The sequence below is a fragment of the Polistes fuscatus genome, unplaced genomic scaffold (genome assembly GCF_010416935.1).
Source record: "Polistes fuscatus isolate 324 unplaced genomic scaffold, CU_Pfus_HIC Scaffold1, whole genome shotgun sequence".
Lineage (NCBI taxonomy): Eukaryota > Metazoa > Arthropoda > Insecta > Hymenoptera > Vespidae > Polistes > Polistes fuscatus.
This window is the reverse complement of record NW_025112997.1, coordinates 15,583,688-15,604,744: the sequence shown is the minus strand read 5'-3', so window position 1 is coordinate 15,604,744 and position 21,057 is coordinate 15,583,688. Positions and strand designations below refer to the sequence as shown.

Sequence of the window (21,057 nt, the reverse complement as noted above, 5' to 3'; positions counted from 1 at the left end):
TCGTTGCGCTCGTTAACCTCTGTTCATGCAATAAGTATTATTGCAAACAGTGACATAATATTATTTCCGAAGATTTACTCGTTGATGTCACGGATAAGCGTGTAGATTCATCTGACTGATTCTATTTTTTTTTCTTTTTTTTTTTTCAATTAACGATCAATCATTTACAGAAAAAACGATCGGAGAAGGCGCAGGTAATCCCTTATTGATATATACTAATTTTAGTGAATCAGCCCTCGCGAGATAAGCCGAGACGTGGGTAATGATTTATAATAGTTTCTAAACAAATTATGTAGATCGTGATATTTGATTAGTACGGCATTGGCACGACTGGAGAAGTAACGAGTTTACAGCTGAAAAATATTTGATAAAAAAGGAAGAAAAGTAAGAGGGAGTAATATGATCCTATCTTTACACATATGTATATGTTTACTCTACCACTTGTCGAGAAGAATACTTTCATATTTTATTATACTTTTATTTCATATTTTATATCGGTAATTAGGACAATGTACTAAGTCAACATATTAAACAAATCGGCTTTATCATTTCTTTTATATTACAATTATTAATATTAAAAAAATAAATCATAAAATACGATGGTTCGGGGTTAAAAAAAATTTCGAGTCTCGATAAAAAATAAATTTCTATTTCTTTCTTTTTTTTTAAATAAAAGAAAGTTTAACATTTTTTTTATTCACGACTTTTCAACACGCCACCCGCATATATTTATTTTCCAGTCCTTTGACTTTTTGTCCATTGTCGTAATTACATGCATATTGAATTTCTTTCTTATATTCTTGGCAGACATTTTTCTGCTTTTGAATTATTGAATGCAACACTTACGTCATTAAGATTGATAATCATTCGTTTGTAGACATATTGTTAGTCATTCGAGTGTCTTACGATGAAAAAATAAAAAGTATTTAAAGGAGAGAGCTCTTGTCGACATTATCGCTCTCAATATACACCGTTTGACCCCGTCTGCTTAATAAAGCATCCGCTTTTCGACTCGGACCGCTCGGACACGCCCAACGATCCTTTCACGCTCCTTTCCCAGCATCTCTCTCTTTCTCTCTCTCTCTCTCCTCTCTCTCCTCTCTTTCCCAGTTCTTTTTCTTTCTCTTTCGGTCTCTTCTTGCATATTCGACCGCCTTCCGCGAAATGTTTTCGCATTAAGTTTACCTGCCTTTCTCTGAAGGACTCTCAATGTTTCGGTTTTGGGTTTCTCTGATTATTTGAAATCTTATTAGTCAGGATATGAAAGGTAAGATTAAAATATATAATAACGTTAATAGAAAAAAACGATTAAGCGAGTGGTAAAGATAGATCGATAATAGGAACGGAAAATATAATACAAATACTGAATAAATATTCATTCTATAAAGAAATAGGTGTATTGAGGGGTTAGGGGTAGTCAGAATTTTCAAAAAATCGATTTTTGTTTCGTATGTTTGCATTTTCTTGTAATATGATGTTTCGAAAATATTCTCTGAAAATTTAAAGTCAATTGAATGAATAGTTTATGAGATATCCGACAATTAGTGAGAGGCTTTAAAGCAATACTGCGTCAAGACGAAAACTTTCAACTCGTTTTTCTCGAAATTACGTTTTCGAAGACGATGACCACTGTAATTTAAGAGCCACTTGATGGATTAGAATGAAATTTATAAAGCTTCTCGCGCGACAGGATAAGAAACTAGTACTTGATCGAAGGATTTTTGTTTTTGTTGAAAATTTCGATTTTTTTTTAACAGTAAACTATTGATTTTTTCCTTAAAAATTCAAGATAAGCTTTTAGAAGCCGCCATTTTGTTAATTTTCAAAAAAAACTTCGATTAAGTACTAGATTTACTATTAAACTAAAGACTTTTTTTTGTTTGATTGATTTTTGTTGAATCAGTACAAAGTTATGATGGTCACCTCAAAGTACTACTTGTGAGAGGGGTCTAACAAAAATGGCAGTAACTTCGTTCAAAATTACTTTTTTTTTTTGAAAATTTGGTGAAGTCAAGTTGAAGCATTATATAATAACTCAGTATTATTATCTTTATAACATAAATTAAATTACTGTTTGAAAAAAATGATTAAAAATACTCATTTTTTCATGCCTCTGACTAACCCCTTATATGTAAGCATTAATAAAATCTAATAATATCGGGAGGATTTATGAAAAATTAATCTTACTTCTGTAGATGTTAAATAAAAGAAAGATGCTAAAAATAAATTCTGATGCGAATCTCGTGAAAAATTGCTGTCTTTTGTTTTTCCATGCTTTTTTTAACAAAAATAAAGTAAAATTGGCAAAGTTAGCGAATCGGATGAAGCCTCGAATTGCTGAGTTTTGGCAAAAATCGTGATAGATCGGTTAGCGAAAGAAAGATAAAACGAAGAAGAGAATAATTTGCAGAAGTGCAGACAGATTCAAGTTTTTCAATGCTTTCGATAGTTTTTTCCTAGACGGTCGGATTAGTTGTTCCTTTTGTCTTTCTATCATTGAATGAAGGATGATATATTTTGAGGTAGTTCACGAGACTGCGCACGAGGAGTATTAGTTGAGTCTGTTGCGTGCTGTACTTGCGTTTACTGCGACATGTATGATCGATAATGCGGTGCTCTATAACCGACAGATACTTTAAATCTTTAAGATAGTATCGCGAATCACTGAGAACGATGTTGTCCGGTTTAAAATTGATCTTTACACGCCTTTTCCTATCTTTATCGATAGACCTGTCGAGTATTTTTCATTTTTTTTCTTAGTGAATCGGACTTTGTAAATGAAAATAAAACAAAATAAAATTTTCTCGTAGAATTCAAAAGATCAAATATAGTAAATTATCTTGGCTAGTTTATACAATGATTATCTTTTATCTTTAAATGAAATAATATAAGATTGTAACGAATTATTAAATAAATTAAAAATAAATTTAGGTCAAATGGGGATAGTTTTCAATATGTACGCAATCAAACTAACTTTAAATATTACCCATGGATGTTTTTATCAAAATTTATTTATACCATCAGAAAAGCCGCTTGAGCTTTTCGGACTTTCCAATATTTAATGGAAAATGTAATAAAAATAATCTATCTATACTAATAGCATAATTTAGATAATCTTAAAAATATTCTCTATCTTAATGTTTCATTAGACGATATAATAGAACAACTATATTACGTTTTATTGCTTCAAGGAACGATAAGATTCAGTGTAGTTTCGAACGATCATCATCGGAAGACTCGAATCTCACGTGAGAAGAATTACGATCGGACAGATTGTTACATTGTTTCGATGTGGAGAGCGCGTATATCAAAGAAGGACATTATTCATAGCGAAGTGGCCATAAGGAGAACGATAAAATCGTGGAAAGTACATATCGGTGATGGTAGACGATAAAATGAGAGAGAGAGAGAGAGAGAAAGAGTAAGAGAATGAGGGGTGAGGTAGGGGGAGAAAACATAAGGTTGCTTTCGGAATCTATCGAGTCAAATTTCTTGTCTTTGGAGTTTCCAAGCTTACAACACCAAGACAAACGTACGAATGAAGTCGTTAAATCTTACTTCAGAGCCATTCATCTTTGACCGATTCGATCTCTTTCTCGGTGCATATTCTCTATTGCATTCCGCTCGCTCACTCGCAGAGAGGAAGCATTTAACGCAGGGAGGAAGCTCGTGATCGATAACGCGTTGGTATCCGAATAATGTGAAACTCGAAATAGGGTACTGCTAAAGTTTTCGAATCGTTAAAAAAAAAAGGGAATCGATAAGAACGTAGAGGGAAGGGGAGGGGGAGAAAAGGATTCAATTAAATGGACATACCATTGGGTTATTTCAATCACGATAAGAAATTTAAATGTAATATTAGTAAGTAATTAATTAATAATGATAATAACGATGAAAGATACGTACACATATAGCAGCTATAATAATACACAAATGAATGTGAATTAATGAAATATTTGATAAAATAATGTACTATATTATAAAGATATACCAATAATTATCATCAAAAGTGAAATATTTAAACTCTATTAGGATATGTGCCTATAATTATGAAAGTGGTCTAAGTCATATATTTCTTCTTTCGAATTTAAAGGATTACATTTGAACATTAAATGAATTCTTTATAATATTGAAATAACAAACACTATCTAACGGTTCATTTTTGACAATATCGTGAAAATTACATTGAATTAATTTAGTTTAAAATAATGTGATGTGAAATAACTAATAAACTCATTGTTTTTTAATTTTGACGTAGACCACTTTCATAATTATGGGCACATATATCAATACGCACAAACGAAAAAAAATGAAAGGCTGAAGATTTCATTGGATAAATGGAAACTGGCAGACCTGTCAGAGGAGCAATCAAACGCACTTGTCGAATCATCATTTGCAAGTTGAACACTTAAGCAATAGAAGGCAGTGTTATTGGGTGAGACGATTCGGCATGGACAACATTGACGATTTTGAGGACAAGTTAAATCAAGAAATGGGATACTTATGAGTAAAATACTTTTGGAAAGCGTATGTATCGTCTTCTTTAAAAAATGTAATTCGAAACCGTTGACATTGTCATTTACGTGTAATTGATGATGGAAACTCTGGATTCAGACGTTTATTCCATTGTGAGATTTAATTGCACCGGCACGGTTTTTATCTAATTCGTAAAGTTCTCAGTTCTCTTTACCGAGTACGATGCTCACAGCGTTCTTTGTATTAATTGTATAAAGAGAAAAAGAGATACTTTTCATCTCGTTTTGCTCATCATTTTGTTCGACTACCTTTACAGTTATTACCAGAAGAACGTATAAACGGCGAACGACCTTTCACGGTTCGATTGAAACGCGGAACGAAGTTCTCCGTTTACGTCCAAAAAGATTCTGGCTCTCTCTCTTTCTCTTTCTCTCATTCTTTCGTTTTTTCATTTTAAATCCATTATATCCCTCCTCGTGGAAGCTGTTTCGTAGTCAAAGAAACCGCCGTTTGAAATACGCCCTGAATTCTTTGGCTTCTGTTGTTCGCTATCTAACAGTCTAAACCATGCTCTTGCTAACGTGTTCTCTTTCGTGATATATTTATTTCTTTACATTACTTTATTTCCTCACCGCTCTACTTCCTTTCGATAGATATCATACCCTCGTTATTTTTTACCCATCTAATATAAATACAGATATCTAGTTCACGTTATTTCGCATTTTGGTCAATCGATAATATCGTCCTGCTGTAATAAATAATTCTATTTCGAACTGTGATTTTCGATCGAATGAATCGACACTATCTAATTTTTCAGTATGCTGAATCATTTTGATATAATATTTCTTTATCAATTCAGTGTATTCTCGAAATATGATATCTTATTTGAGTTTATTAAATAAAAATGTATAATTCCATCTAATAAAATCTAACAATTACCTTCGAACAACAAACAATCATTGTCAGAAACGTGAAACATATCTATGATTATTTCAACAAAAAGATAAGACATTTTTTTCCTTTCTCCGATCCACTTCTTATCACAGTTTATTCACGATTTGTATCCAGTTTAGAGAGAACCGAGAGGGGAAGTGTAGGTAAAACGGATTTGATTTTGGAAGTAGAAGAAGAAGGAGAAGAAAAGGAGGAAGAAAAAAGACCGTGGTTTTCGCCATACAAATCGTCACCGAATATTTCTTTCTTGAACAGGGAAGGACTCGTAGACATACAAACAGAATGACTAGAGTAGGGTAAAGGGAACGTAAAAAAAGGACGAGATCGTCGGACGCAGCGCTGAGTGGAAGAAATAAAATGTCCAGACGCTTGAGAAAGTAAGAAGGAAAAGTAAGAAGAAAATATTCCGAATGCGCAACGCTGAGACAGGCCCTCGCAATCACTGTTTGAATCTTTGCCAAGTACGGCACTACCACAACCCTTAAAATCTACACAAATACACGAGCGCGCGCGCGTGCACACACAGATGCACACATACAAGGGGACTTTCATCGATTTGGAACTACCCCTTCCGTGTTCTTCTACAGTCGTCGTCAAGCATTTCTCTTTTCCGCGTGTACATACCAGAATCGGCAGTTTTCCTAAACACGAGACGATTTCACGAGACATAACCGCCAATAATATTTGATGAATATATCCAGTTTCTCTATCCGGTCTAGACGACATTAAGTCGTCGTAAAGCATAAATGCACATAAGTTCAGATTCTAGAACACGGTTAACTAGCCCACGTTTCTCACGTTCGATTTACTCGAATCTAGGCACTCCTTTTTTGGCCGATATACAATACACTTGAAAGGGATGGAATGGATTAAGTGATTATTCTTCTTTCTTTTTATCTTTTTTTCTTTCTACTTTTTTTTTTTTATTGTTAATTCGTTCCCGTGCCCGAGATGAGAGGGTGTCCTTTTCCTGTTCTCGTTCAGGATTGTAGGGTTGTTTAATTAGTTTTTTTCCTTTTTCTTTCTTTCTCCATTTCTTTCTCATTTTTCTCATTTGTTGGAGAGTTCGTTCGATACCAGGCTAATTGCTTAAGATCGAATTCATTTTGTCGATCTAGTTATCGGAGGGTAAGAGTTTTGAGAAGAGGGGAGGGGGAAGAAATCTCGAATTTTCTCAAAGGTATATTTCAAGAATGATTCTTTTATTTTTCTCTATTTTGTGTTTATTAATCCGTTAAGTGAATTCATAAACTTTTCTGAATAAACATCGATAAACGTTATTGCACTCTTTATGATTGTTTTGCTTTCAACTTCATTAAGCGCGATTGAATATCTACATTATCAAAAGTAACTTTAGATAGGAGAAATCGGTACTCGAGTATCTGTTTCAGTGGCGATAAAATTAAACGATTTGCAAACTCGAGCACGATTGTGCTAATGCTGCAATTCCATGGCTCCTTACATCACTATTATCATTATCAGCTACTTCAATTTCATTATTATTATATTTTTACTCCTATGTTTCTATTTTTTTTTCTATCTTATTTGGTTACAATAGATTTTTATAACAAGTAATCAATTTAAAGTACATTATCGATAGGTGTGATCAAATAATCGAGATTTAAAGTCGATCGGATCGATAGTAGGTAAGCACGTGGCCTTGTTTCTCTTTTTGATCCTCATTTTTAATCGTATGCTACAAACGTAACAGTATTGCTGTCATCGACCTCAAGTTTTTTAATTTTTTTGTTTGTTTGTTTCGACGGACTTTCTCATATCCACAGCTAGAGATATGTTTTTTAAGGGTGGTCGGAATATTTTCGTCGAATAACAACGCGTGGGGTGTACCACGTGTTACGATCAACGAGAAAACGTACTGCGAATGAGTTCGATTTATGCTATAATCGTCCAGATCGTTTGTGGTTAGGTTTTTACTAATATTAAATCAAATGAAAACATGTATTTTACTTTACATTTTTTTTTTTACAGAAATTTATTTATTCCTGAAATAACTAGCTCTCTAGTTTGTGTTATGATCGATGTATTCGAACATCGAAACGATTGAACTCATTGGAACGCCAGATAACCATAATGCGTAATATTTCCTGCAACTCCGTTACATAATTCTTTAGATATATAAATACGTATGTGTAAATATCTATATATATGAATTGTATATCGAGTGAATTTTACTTTGCCACTAGCTCTATCATTATCGAACAACGGTGATTATTCACGTCGTTAAATAATAGGCGACATGTCTCGATCGAGTAGACTTATCGATAAATTAATACATTTTCCGTTCAATATAATTTAAACATCATACGGTTTTCTAAGTTGTTTAAAAAATATTATCATCTTCTTTCTTTCTTTCTTTATTTTTCTCTTTTTGTATTTTCCATTCGTTACTCGCTCGGATCGGACACTTATGTATATATTTATTCACATGGTTTTATAAACTATTATTCAATCGGATAAAATAATATAAAGGATATAATTAGAACTTGGATGATTTTTTGGAAAATGTTTATACAAAGAGGAATGTTTTATCATGTTATGTCAGAAAAAGAATATCTGATTTGTTATCACTGATGACATCGATTATGATAATAAGAATACAAAGATGATAGGATGAGATAAATGTAAAGGCAAAAATAGAGGAAATCACTGTTAACGTTTTTAGTTGGAAATCTGTTGTCGAGGTACGAGTGGGTGTTGCAACATAACGTGTGTATGTATACACATATATGTTTGTATATACAATATATACAATATATATGTATATAGATGTATGACACAGAACGGAATATACTGTTTAAACGTTCCAGGAGAAACACGAAGAACTACATCGCGCGTAGCACCGTTACGTAACGTTCGGGTAGGGCGTGTTCCAGCTGATAAATTCCATAACGATTGGAGTATGCGATAAGTAGGATTTAAGATTGAGAGTGTCGATTCGATTTTCTCGAAGAAAAATTTCCGAGGATGATGAGATTGAATTTATCCTATACTTGGTTCGATTATATACAATTAAATAAATTAGAAGAAAATATTTTTTTTTAAAGAATTAAATAATCATACATTTGTGCTTATTTTCGAAACTGGTATGATTTATACGAAAATTTATTTAAATATTATTTTTTAATGTTACATATAAATTAGAGAAAAAGAGGATACTTGTAGGAGCGATTATTTATCAATATTTTATATATCTATATAATTATATTTTATATTCTTAATTGAATGTAATAATAATGATAGATATTCGATTATCATTGTTTACAAGGTTACGCGAAGAAAATAATATTTTTCAAGTCATAAATATCATTCATGATATTATATCCGTATTCTCTTATATGTACTGTCTTATCTTTATTTATTTTTTTCTTTTTTACATTATAAAAATAACTGTTTGCGAAGAAAAACGTCAGAAGAAGTCGAAGTTTTCGTACGGAAATGATTCGTGTTATACGTATCGCTTGGTTTTTCGCTTGATTTCTTTTTTAATCGCTTTTTCACGTCACTGCTGACCCATAAAAATGATACTTTCGTGCGTCAAGGTTCGCACAGTTATCAGATAACTTGGCTTGTACTTCGTAGGATAAAGTTAACACGCAAGGTGATCTTTTTGCGAGTCGCGACATTACACGCGAAACGTCAATGAAATCGTCGATCTGTATTGCATCGATACACGTTCTTTCAATTTAATGTTATTTTTACGATTGCACGTATGTGTATGTACGTATCTACAGAAAATAATTTTTACTATTCAATTTTATTCGAATAACTTTCTTGTGATAACTTGCGACGAGTTGATTACGCAGGTGTTGAAAAACTATGACGAAATCGCGAACGTGAGTACAATAAGAACATGTTTAATACAAGAAGATAGAATAACTATTAAATAATGTACGATAAATTATGTGATCGATTGATTGTAGAAGAAAATAATTATACCTGCATAATGTGATCAGAAAAGGGTAATAAAAAAGCAATTACTGACTCTAAAGAGTTCTTCCAATGTATGTACATTAATGTATATGTATAAGTATGAAATTGCATTGAATCGAAAGAATTTGGTCGATTCATTTGAACGAGTATAGTAAAAGTAAGCAAAGCGATATAGTAGGACCCTGCCTTTGATTGGAGTGAAAATAAGATTTTGTTCATTTCCATTTAACGCGAGTAAGCATGCGTAACAAGCAAGCGGCTGTGCGAACAGGACCCTGGCTGACCCACAAAAGCCATGCTTTCAGGTCTCTGGAGTGAATGGATCGTCCAATAATTCTATTGGTTTGTAACCTACACATACATAGACGAAAATTTCGCTACGTTGAAAGAATTCGATCTGGCATTGATAATAATGCTTTCTCTAACTATAAAACAGATCTTTTTTATAGAAGGGCACATATCTTTTAACAACTTTGTTCGCGTTCTTTCGGCTTTTGATCAACGTATTTTGCAAAGTCATCAAAGTTACGGTATATTTTAATCGGTTTTTTTTTTACTTCTTTTTTATCTTAGTATCTCGAAGGTAACTCAATCGTATTTATACTAAATCTTTCCATGACATAATTGTGTCTAGGTATTATAAGTTTAAAATAATTTCCTTTGTACAGTTGCTCGAGTAATAATAATCGCTTACCAGATTTTGTCGGCTTGATTCATAAAGTAGATTGCTGGCTTCGCTATTTAATTATATCGCGACAAATAACGTCGTCGATATAATTTATGACATTCTCTGTTCCTAGTTCGTAGTGAGACACATAAAAGTCTTTTCTAGTCCTGATTTGATCATAGAGAATCGATCTAGCCGTTCACGTCACAAATGATTAAATTCATCGATTTCGTTACGATCGCATTCACGCGAGCTTGAGATTTTTCTTTTTTCTTCTTTTTTTTCTTAATAATTAATATACGCATTAAATGGTGTCATTTTTCTTCATCTAATATTGTAATGATGTTATATTATTTATGTACTACATCATGGATACTTTATTTAACGATACTTCGATCGTTTCTATCGTATGTTAAACCTTTGTCTATGTTATATAATCATTAATTATCTGTAAGTATACCAATAGCTAATAGTCATTTAGAAAATTGAGTCCTACGTGTTAAGATACTAAAACATTTATAGTTACTCAAAATTATTATTATATGAACAAGTGTTGTCTCTTTATTTTCTCCCTCTCTTACGTTTGTTCAGTAATCTTTATCGATAATAACGAATTTTTCAAGGAATATGAAATCACGTGAGAGAATTTTTCGTCGACAAGTTTAAAAGCTATTTCGAGTATTGATCGCGATACTCGACAATTCCTAAAATTGACTAAACTGTTCGATAAATTATTTTCTAGAATGATCAATGATTTGGAAACGATTCTCTACTACGAATGTTACATACAAATTTAACAAAGTTGTTACCTTATGGACATCGAAGAAAAATGTCATTTATATAGTTCATAAAGATAAAAAAAGAACGATTAGGCGAAAAATGAATAATCGGTGAACGGTATCGGAATCATACACGATGCAATGAGCTCCCTAAAGATAACTGTGCGAACCATGTCGATTCTTTCTCGGTGATTCGTTATATGTCGTACTTTGTGTGTGTGTGTGTGTGTCGACTTCTTGCGACGCACGGTCTCAGAAGCATAATGCCGTTAACACAAAATATGCAAGGAGAACGTACGCGGCAGATAATACAAGATTAGGATTTTACGAGCGGCTCCGTGCAAAAGGCCACTTTCCACTCGCCTTTTTTTTACAGGTGAACACTCGTTGCGATAAATCCTTCCTATTGCCGTGTACGTACAACGTGCTCATGAGTTTACGATAACCATTCGCAGAAAGAAAGAGAGAGAGAGAGAATTCGTTTAAAGTTTTTCATTGTGAACATTTCTGTATTAAGATTTTGTTTTAATTTCTCTTTTTCTTGTTTGATTTGACGCAAAACTATTTTTTTCTCTTTGATTTTGCGATTCAATCGTTATTAGAACTTGATACACTCTGTATAAATTTCACGAAAAAAAATGATAGTTTATAGAATACAATAATTAAAAAAATCTAGAAGAAATCTAAAATATTTGTACAATTTTATACGCATTAATATCTTTAAAGGTCAGTTCCGATTTTACAAGCAAGAATATATAACAATTTCTGGATCATACACCACCGGATTGCAAAATGATTATTAATCAGTGTTATTACTATTAATTTAATTTTATTTTCTTGTTTTATATTTTAATGAACGTTGTAGTCTATTTTATTAAAATTTATTTTTATTTTTATTTTTTCTATTGTCTTAAAATTTAGAAATATTTTATTTAAAATTTAGAATAATTAATTTATGATGTGCTCTCTCTCTAGAAACTAATTTTATAGTATATCGCTGTAGGATATACATAACTTCGACACATTACTACGTATAGGCGACGATCCAGATTTTCTAGCCAGCAGTGCTATTTCGCTAGAAGTACTGCTATCTATTTTGAACGTTCTATGATAGTTAGGATGGCATTTTCTAAAAATATAAAGTCTAGATAATTTGTCGAGTGGTTGAAACGAACTATTCATTTCTTTGTTACTCTTCCGTTGTTGAATGATATTTGGTACTTCTAATGCTTTGTCCTAATGTTAAATTAAAATTTGTATTAATAACTTCATTATTCTACGTATAATAGAAAAAGCAACATTTTCTAAACGGGATAAGTAAGTAGCGAGTTGAAAATAAAATTAGACAGATAGGTAGCGCCATAGAAAAGACGAATAAAAAAAGATGGTAGAGATTCAAGAAAGATCTCTGCGTCATCAATTTCAACTGTATGAAATAATAAAAATGTGAATTTACAGAAATACACTGTCATCTGTTGTCCTTCAACTCGATTCCCACGCATTCGAGTTAAACATGATATAATATGTAATAATTTATAGAAAAGTAAAAGGAGAGAGATGTAGGATAATAAAAAGATAAAAATAAAAAAGAAAAGGAAAAGAAATGGGGCGTTGTCTCGAGGGTTTTCCAAATCTTATGCCGATGGCATTTGCTATCGCAAGAAGGAAATCGGTACACCTTGAAAAAAAAAGAAAATAAAAAAGAAACTTGGAAAGAGCAGTGGCCTCTCAGAGGAAGGCAGACTCCACGTGGCAATGACAGGAGTACCTGCTTGGCCAAGGTTGAGCCAAGACGAGAAAGCGTCGTGGCTAAAATCTATCTTCCCTTCGGAGTGATCCTGGATTGATGCCAAAGAAACCAGCAGACGTTAGTCATCCCGCGGGAGCTAGAATTGTGGGAAGAAAGTCGAATACCGAGGGAGAGAGAAAGAATTGACTTGGTTCGTCTTCGTCGACTTCCTCGTCGCTCGGTGGAGCGACCGCGGTTGGCTAATAAAAGACAAGGGTAACGTAATTCCACCCGCACTCCAATAATAGTACCAACGTTAAACGATGCTTCCGTGGTTGGTATGCTGGTCGCAGACACTTTCGTCTAACGAAGATGTGCGTACGTTCTCGTCACATAATTATTAACTTTGTCTTCTACTGGTTTTTTATGTATATTTTATTTCAAACTTTTCTTGAAATCATTTATTTTTTATATCTTTTCATAATAGCGACGTGAAAGAATATCTGAAAAAAAAGAAGATCTCATTGATTTATTTTAAATAATATATTTGTAACATTTCAATTTTGATACGTTTACTTCTGATACACTCTCGCTATGATCTATAATCGGTACTTATATTTAGAAATCAGTGAATAAATGTAACGAACGTATTTTGAAAACGCAACTCGATTGCGAGAGATAGGACCGATATATGATGAACTTTTTCCAAAAGAAATGTATTAAGGAAAGAAGTCAAGTAAATAATGCATTGAAATTAGTCATGGTGTAAAGTAAAAGCGTTCGATGCGTCGAATGACAAATTCAACGGGACAAGAAGCCCTTTTTTTATCGTTATTGGCAGCAAATCAGCAGCGGGACTGTCGTGGGAGGAATACGTTAAAAGACGTGTATTCGTGGATTAAGTTGTCCGAGAGAAAGTCGACTTTTCCATTCACTTGGCATGGCCCTCCCACCTCGCGCCTTTTCCAATTCCTACCGATTATACGGCCACTGAGAGAGATTACACAACAACGTTGTTGGACGACTTGTAGCTCGAAGGAGAGAAAGAACGAACGAACCAACGAACCAACGAACGAACGAATGAACGAAACGAGGACCTGGGGATATCGATATGGGTCAGAATCAACGATAAAGTTGCCTTCAAAGAGTTCGCGTTTAGTGATACCGGTATTTTTCTGCTCGATATTTCGTAAGAGTCAGCGTTTAATTAATCAAAAACCATCCGGACGAGGACGTTTTTGGAAGCTACGTGTTTGCCAAATTATACGCTTCTCTATACTATTTATTTTCTCATTACTCGAGTCGATTAAATTTAAGATATGTAATTAATACGTTGAAAACATTGCTTCAGAGATTAATCATTTCGTTATGATACGTTCTAAATAAAATGTTATCTCTGTAAACGGAACGCATCTCTTACGAATTGATACAAATAAAGGAAATATTTAGTCAATGATCGACACACCATTGAGTTTTTTTGTTATTTAATTTCGTAATGAATATAACACGATTTGTAACAATATAATTTGTAGAAACATTTCGTTCAATGTATTCAATTTTGTTGAATAACCAACTTTATTTGTATTAGTATTTTCGTATAAATTTTCGTAATAATTTTATAAGATTTTTTGAAAAGACAAAAATTATTCCATCTGGAAGAAAGAAAGAACACTCAGGATCGATGTTTAGGTTATCAATTTTTTTAATCATCATGATGTAAATAATGTTGAAAATAGAATAAATTATCGAATTGTCTATAAACAAGAAGATACTTCTGACAAGGCAGCTTCTCCACTTTAGATATCAGAAGAAGTTAAAAAGAATGAATTATCAATGTATTAACATTCTAAATGTACATAGAATTCGTTGAATATTTAATTCTGATTAGAAATGTTCCTTAAATAAGAATGGAGAAACAAATAAAAAAGAAACCAAAAGGAAAGAAAACGTTTTTTTAAAAAGGCAAAGAGAAACATGCGAAGGTAGAAGCAACGTGAGATCGAAGAAACGCTTTCGAAAAATTCCTGTAACGTGGCTCCTTTTGCTTGTCGCTGGCGGATTCCAGCAGCTGATCGGATTTCGTTGATGTCGATCGGAGAGCGGACGACACGCGACTCGTACGACGACTCTTAAAGAGGACTCCCAAGGAGTCGATTCTTGACGACAGCTGAAATCGAGGACGACTTGATCTCAGAGTCAAACCAACAACCTTCGAATTTTTCGGAGTAACTCGAGGCGGAAGACTTTCTTTCCAACGTTCATGGGAACGAGAGTCCAAAAATGAATGTTTCCTTATACGTTGAAATATCTCTCCAACTGAACTCGATTTTTAGCAGCTGTGTGCCCCAATGAATTTATCTGTCTTTATTTCTCATTACTCTTTCTTAATTTCATTCGTATCAAACGTAAGTAAAAAAAAAAAAACAAAAGTTTTTATCTCTCTTTCTAAATACTCTATGGCGAATAAGATATAATCTATAATTGACTCTTGAAATCTTTTTTTCTTCTTTCTCGAATATCCTAAATTCAGGGAAGTATTATGGAAGGAAAACAAACTCGGAAATTTCCAACCGGTTGAAACGAGGAGAAAGGACTCGGTTTTTTACCGAGTATCCTACTTTAACAGAAAAATGAGACTAAAATGTACGATGATAGAAAGAGACGTTGCTATTATCGATGATGTCAGAGAACGTACGATTTCCAAAGCGAAGGAGGAGGTCTCTATAACCTAGGCCAATAAATTTAGGAGGATTGACGCTGGCCGGTCGTTTACCCGTTCCATTTCATTCGGGTCGGATCGTTAAATGGGTTCTCTCCTTTTTCATTTCCTTTTCTTTTTTTACATTTGTTTTTCTGTAAAATGTCGAAAGTCTGCATTTTGAATGTTCACAAAAATAGAAAAAGGCAATGCTTTGAACTATTGATGACACATAATTCCTCGTCCAAGATAGAAATTAGACGATGTATAGTAGAAGATTTAGGCAGCCAGGTCGCGAAAGGACAGAGTTGCTAATTTTGGCTTAAGACTCCTCCGTCAGCTCCCACTTCGAATGCTTATCTTTTATTAAACGTGAAACGGAAAATAGTTCATCATTTCGAACGTCGAAATTAGATCTTACGCTTAAATGAGAATGTCTTTCTTTTGAGAAATAAATAAAAATGAGTTCTTTTATAGAAATTTTTCATATAAAAGTCTTTATGAAATTTGACGTCCGATAAATAATCGTAATTGATGAGAGCAATTGTTATTTATTTTCGAATCTTATGCGTATTTTTACCTTTTTTTATTTTATACATCTTCGTTTTTATCAATTTTCTTGCAGATCTTTGGAAGTTTTCGAGCAATGCGGAAAAAAACATAGCGAAATTTTGAAAGAGCAGCGATTGGAAGGTGGCTCAGGTTTAGGAGGTCCCTTGCGTTATACTAATGCGATTATTTTCTTACTACGATGCGATAAGGTAAGTTTCCTTTTTGTCATTCGAATTTATTTAATATTACAAATTTCATGTTAATATATTATTAATATTAATGTTCTCAAATATTCGAATAACTTTTTGATTAACGATAAATACGAAATATTTAATATAGATTTTAATATAGAGAAACAACGGAAAGAAAATTGAAAAGAATTGGAGGAGAGTTTTCACTCTAAGCCAAAATAAATCCTTTTCCAGAGCATCGATCCTTCTCCTTGATAAACGTGGCTTTCCGCTATAATCTATTCTTTATTCGGAAAGACATTCGCGTAATCGATAGTAAAGCAACGTCCAAAGTGTCTTCGTAAATATTTCAAACTCTGTGTCCTAGATTTTCTACCCGTTACAAATTCAAAATCCACGAAAGCTGGAAATTATTCGGGCTCTTTCGCTTCCGCGATTTCATGATCGAAAAGTCTATTCTTTTACGGCTCGCTGGTCGTTCTGAAGATACATCTTGAAGCGAACCTTTTTTTTTTACTTTCCTTCTTTCTTTCTTTTCATACGATTGGGAATATCCACTGAAGTGGGGGGGGAGGGAGGAGCATTACATCGAGCGGCGTATAATCGGAAAGAAGAACAAGTATTACATTTCACGAACGAACACTATTGGCAACCGGATGAATCTGATTAATTTCTTGTAATGAATTTTTAATATCTAATTTTAAATTCTATTTTTTCTTATGTAAAAATCATAATGTATTTAAATCTACTACAAATAGTCTAATATATCATTTTTAAACAAGAAACATTTACACACAATATATAATTAAGAATTTCATCATTTTTTCATTAATTATACACAAGGTAACATTATTATTAAAACTATTAAATTATTAATAGGATTAGAAAAAAGAAATTAAGTCTCCCCAAATACGTATCTATAAGGTATATCTTTTGAAAATTAAATACCAGGAGTTGTATTTATGTGTGTTTATATAGTGTAGACAGGAAATCGTTCACGCTCGTAGATATTATAAGTATGTATGAATAAATATACACACGTAGATTGCACACGTTTAAGCTCTGATTACAAGACAGCCTATATAAAGTTACCGAATCTAATGCTCATGTTGCTGTTTTGCGCTAGCTTGAGAAACAAGTAGGTGCTACGTACGCGAGATCATATTGTTGTTACTTCATCGAGAACATTAAAGGTGGCCGCTATGCAGGATAAACTCGCAACCGGAAGTTTTAATTACAGCGAAGTACCATAATAACGATTTCTCGTATTCCTTTATTCGAATGCGATATAAAATCGATTTTTGTCATTTTCACCTTAGAACGATGAAATGTGGAGACACTGACGATTTTAATTTATTTCTCGCGTCTTTGTTTTATTTTGTTTTTCGTATTTAATTTATCTTAATTTTTTACGTTATTACATTTGTATTCGTTCATTTGTTATAATTTACGGGTAGATCGTTTTCGATCTTCTCGGTGAATTTAAAAACGTAATCGTTCGCGTTTAATTCTCCTCTTTCTTTCCATTTTTATTTCTCTTTGTATTCGTTCGTTATTCCCATCATCGTAATCTCTTGGTAGAGCGGTATTATTAGACACGAAAGTTTAATGGGTTACGAGCAAAGTTTATATCCAGCTGGCATGTACGTTCTCATGAATCACGAGAATCGACACTTTTTAATTACGACAACGATCGAAATCCACGGATGTAATAATTGAACTTGATGCGAAATGATCTTTGCTTTTGTTATTGTGGGATATTTCGACTTAAACGTCCTTCGTTATATGATCCAATCAAATATTATAGTCGTAATATGAGATGATATAAAACATTTGAAAAGTTATTAAAAGAATTTATCAAACTATCCAGTACATCAAAATGAAATAAATAATGGAATTATAGGTATCTAATACTAATCAACAGTAATAATAGTTTATTTATTACTTTTGAAATTCTACGTTAAGTATGAATTAAAATTTTCTACGTCTGCGTTCCATAACAATTTTTTTGTTAAAAAAAAAAGAAAATGCTAAATTATAAGAGAATAATTAATGAATAATAAATGAGGGGGAAAAGAAAGAAAGAAAGAAATAAATAAAGATTGGAAATAATATAAAAAATCGAAGTAAAATAATTGGCGAAAGAGTAAGCAAGCAAGCAACGGTTTTGCTAGTATTACAGTAGAGACGGCAATCGAAACAGCAGCGTTATTCTGACAAAAGTGCCGTTACTTAACGCCGCGTCGGTTTCAGGGAAAGTTCGAAGTAGTCGAGTCGGTCGTTCGATCGCATGCTCGCTCGATCGCACGTAGATTTCCACGGGGCACTCGCTCGGAAAGAAATTCTTCAACGGTTCAAACGTTCTTAGGCTACTTTACCTCCAGAGGCTGTAAACGAGGCTGACAAGGCCGACTACGATCGACCACTACTACTTACTTCCGATTTCGAAAGGTTCTCGTGGTCCGGCGACTCGGTGGTATCGATCGGTTGGCCACGTTAAGGTATTTGTGTCGGTACCCCGTGGATTTTAATTCCTCCATGGAACTCGGATAGATTTCGATCGGATAATTGGACTTTACGTTCGTGCGTTTGTACCTGCCTTTCGTTTCGTTTCGTTTCGTTTCGTTTACCCTTCGCTTGAGGTTAAACGGATATCGTGTTGTGCTTCGAACATGCTTTGAAAAATGGTACCAATGGACCGAGAATCTAATACCCTTATACTATTATATTTTTAAACACTTTCTATTTAAAAAAAGATCTCCTATTTCATTAAATCTCTTGCTATTTTATCCTAACTATACTAAACGACAAGAAATTATTAACATTATTGATGCCTTATTTCGAGTATTTCATCATTTCTGTGTTTCTTGTTTTATATATTTATTTTTCAAGATTTTACAATGATATTTCAAACTTTATAATATTTGATATTAAATCAAGGTAGAGTATGTATTACATTTATTAAAAAGCATAAATGACATTTATATAGAATTTCGACAATTGTTCTCTATCTCTCTGATGATATACATTTTATTTGGATAATGAAAGCGGATATTTTATGCGACCAAATTTATTAGACAATATTTATTACTAATTTATAATAATAGAGCCAAGTCTATATATATTTCACTTATCTATACCCATATATTAATAAACGTTTACAGATAAATCAATTTTCAAGAGAATATTATAACAAATGCAAGACTTTTGATCTATGCTTTTCGATAACTGCTTTGTACTTTCATTTCTATGTTAAATCGGGTGGGAGTTTGTGCGAGCGATTTCTTGTTGACAGGCGGCATTTGTGTCGCGAGGAAAGAGAAATAAGTCGAGTTAAAATATTAGTTGGTGGAGAGTAATTTCACCTACGTCGTTGACATGACCGGGTGTCGTGCGACGAACCCTCTTGAAGTAACCCAAAGAAAAATGACTCCTTCCTCTTTTCCGTCATCGCCTGTAATTTAAGATAAATCATCTAGTTTCGTAACTTTTTTCCTCTTTACTTTAACAACGATCTCTCTCTCTCTCTCTTTCTCTTTCTCTTTCCCATTCTTATTCCCTTTCTTTTTTCGCTAATTATAACAGGGAAACGAATGCACTCGGGTTCGGATAAATTCAATCGCTGTTTCGTTGAATTTAAGTCAAAAAATATGTTCATTTACGAAGTGTACCCAATTCTTTTATTGTTCCTTTTTTTCTATTAATGATACTTTCTATAAAGTATATTTTAGTTATTATTAGAATTTATTTGATTTGATTTATCGATTTGTCTTTTTTCTTTTCTCTGAAGGAACGTCTTTTAAAACCTTTTTTTATATAAAAGTTTCTTTTATGAGTAGACTATTTCTTTCCATCAATTATGGCTTGTCGATCATTTTATACTTTAACTCTTTTTCCTCTCCTTTGCCTCTTCCTCTCTCTCTTCTTTGCTTCATTTTCTATCCTTAATGCGATATCAACTCGAAGTTCCATTTAAAAAGCTAAAGTTTATGATGGGAAAAAGATCTCTCTCTCTCTCTCTCTCTCTATCTATCTTTCTTTTTCTTATGGGTAACTAAGACGATTGAGTGTTAAAACGATTTATGGAAAAATAAGAAGAAAAAGAAGAGGTGGGGAAGAAAAAGAACGTGTTCCATGATAAAAAAGAAATAAAGAGACATGATCGTTAATTTATCGAGCGGATACTAATTATTATCGGAGTCATAAGTCCGTGGTAGACTTGCGTGAAACGTCGAGTCGATCTTCTAAGAAAAATTCTATCAGATCAGGTCGAAAATCTCGTTTGCAATTATTTTCCAACGATCGAACCCGAACGATCTTGTTTAATTTTGCTTCCATATTTATATGTAGAACATAATTTATGATTGACGTTATTTTTAGAAGTTCTCGTACGTGCTTCTTCGTTCTGAACGTTTTTAGCACGTACTCTTAACGTGATCGTTCGAGCCAAGTTCCGTGTACCGTTGCTTTGTAAAGTTCAAGGTTACGTTGAGATACTACTCGGTAAAGCAATCTGTCCAATTACTGTCAAGTCCGATCTTTATCCGGTGAATCAGTCGGTCCTTTTGCATTTATTAAATAATTCTCTATCGATAGCTATAAAAATATGATAATCATTGAGATGAACGATTGAACGTTCTTCTTCTAAATTCTTTTGTATTTATTTAACAGCTTTTTATCTAAAGAGAGACTGAATAGAATCAATAGAAGTAACAATCATTTATTATATCATGAAAGTTTTTAATTTTAACAATCACGCTTTTCCCAAACGATATTTCTTTCTTCCTTGCTCATATTTTAACACTTATCGCGTAGCCACATAGGACCAAATAAAATTATGCAAATTCTATGAAGAATTAAATCTCGTGTCATAAAGATAGTTTATTACTATAAAACATATTCAACGATATAACTATTATTAAGTTAATTTTCAAACAAAAAACTTTTTCCCATAAAACTTCTTAAATCGTGACGGTTTATTGCCGTTATTCCTTTTTATAAGTTTTCTTATAAAGTTAGATATATAAACTTTACGAAGAAATTAATCGAAAGTTGAAAAA

At 32.9% G+C, this 21,057-nt stretch overlaps 1 protein-coding gene across 1 annotated transcript in view; it reads left to right on the top strand.

The window, feature by feature from the left end:
* The window catches only part of LOC122522197 (tRNA dimethylallyltransferase), an 85,669-nt gene that overhangs the window by 38,692 nt on the left and 25,920 nt on the right, over window positions 1–21,057 (top strand). The window contains exon 4 of the mRNA XM_043643044.1: window positions 15,880–16,015. Within this exon, the coding sequence (XP_043498979.1) occupies window positions 15,880–16,015 (136 nt within the window). The remainder of the gene's footprint in view (window positions 1–15,879; window positions 16,016–21,057) is intronic.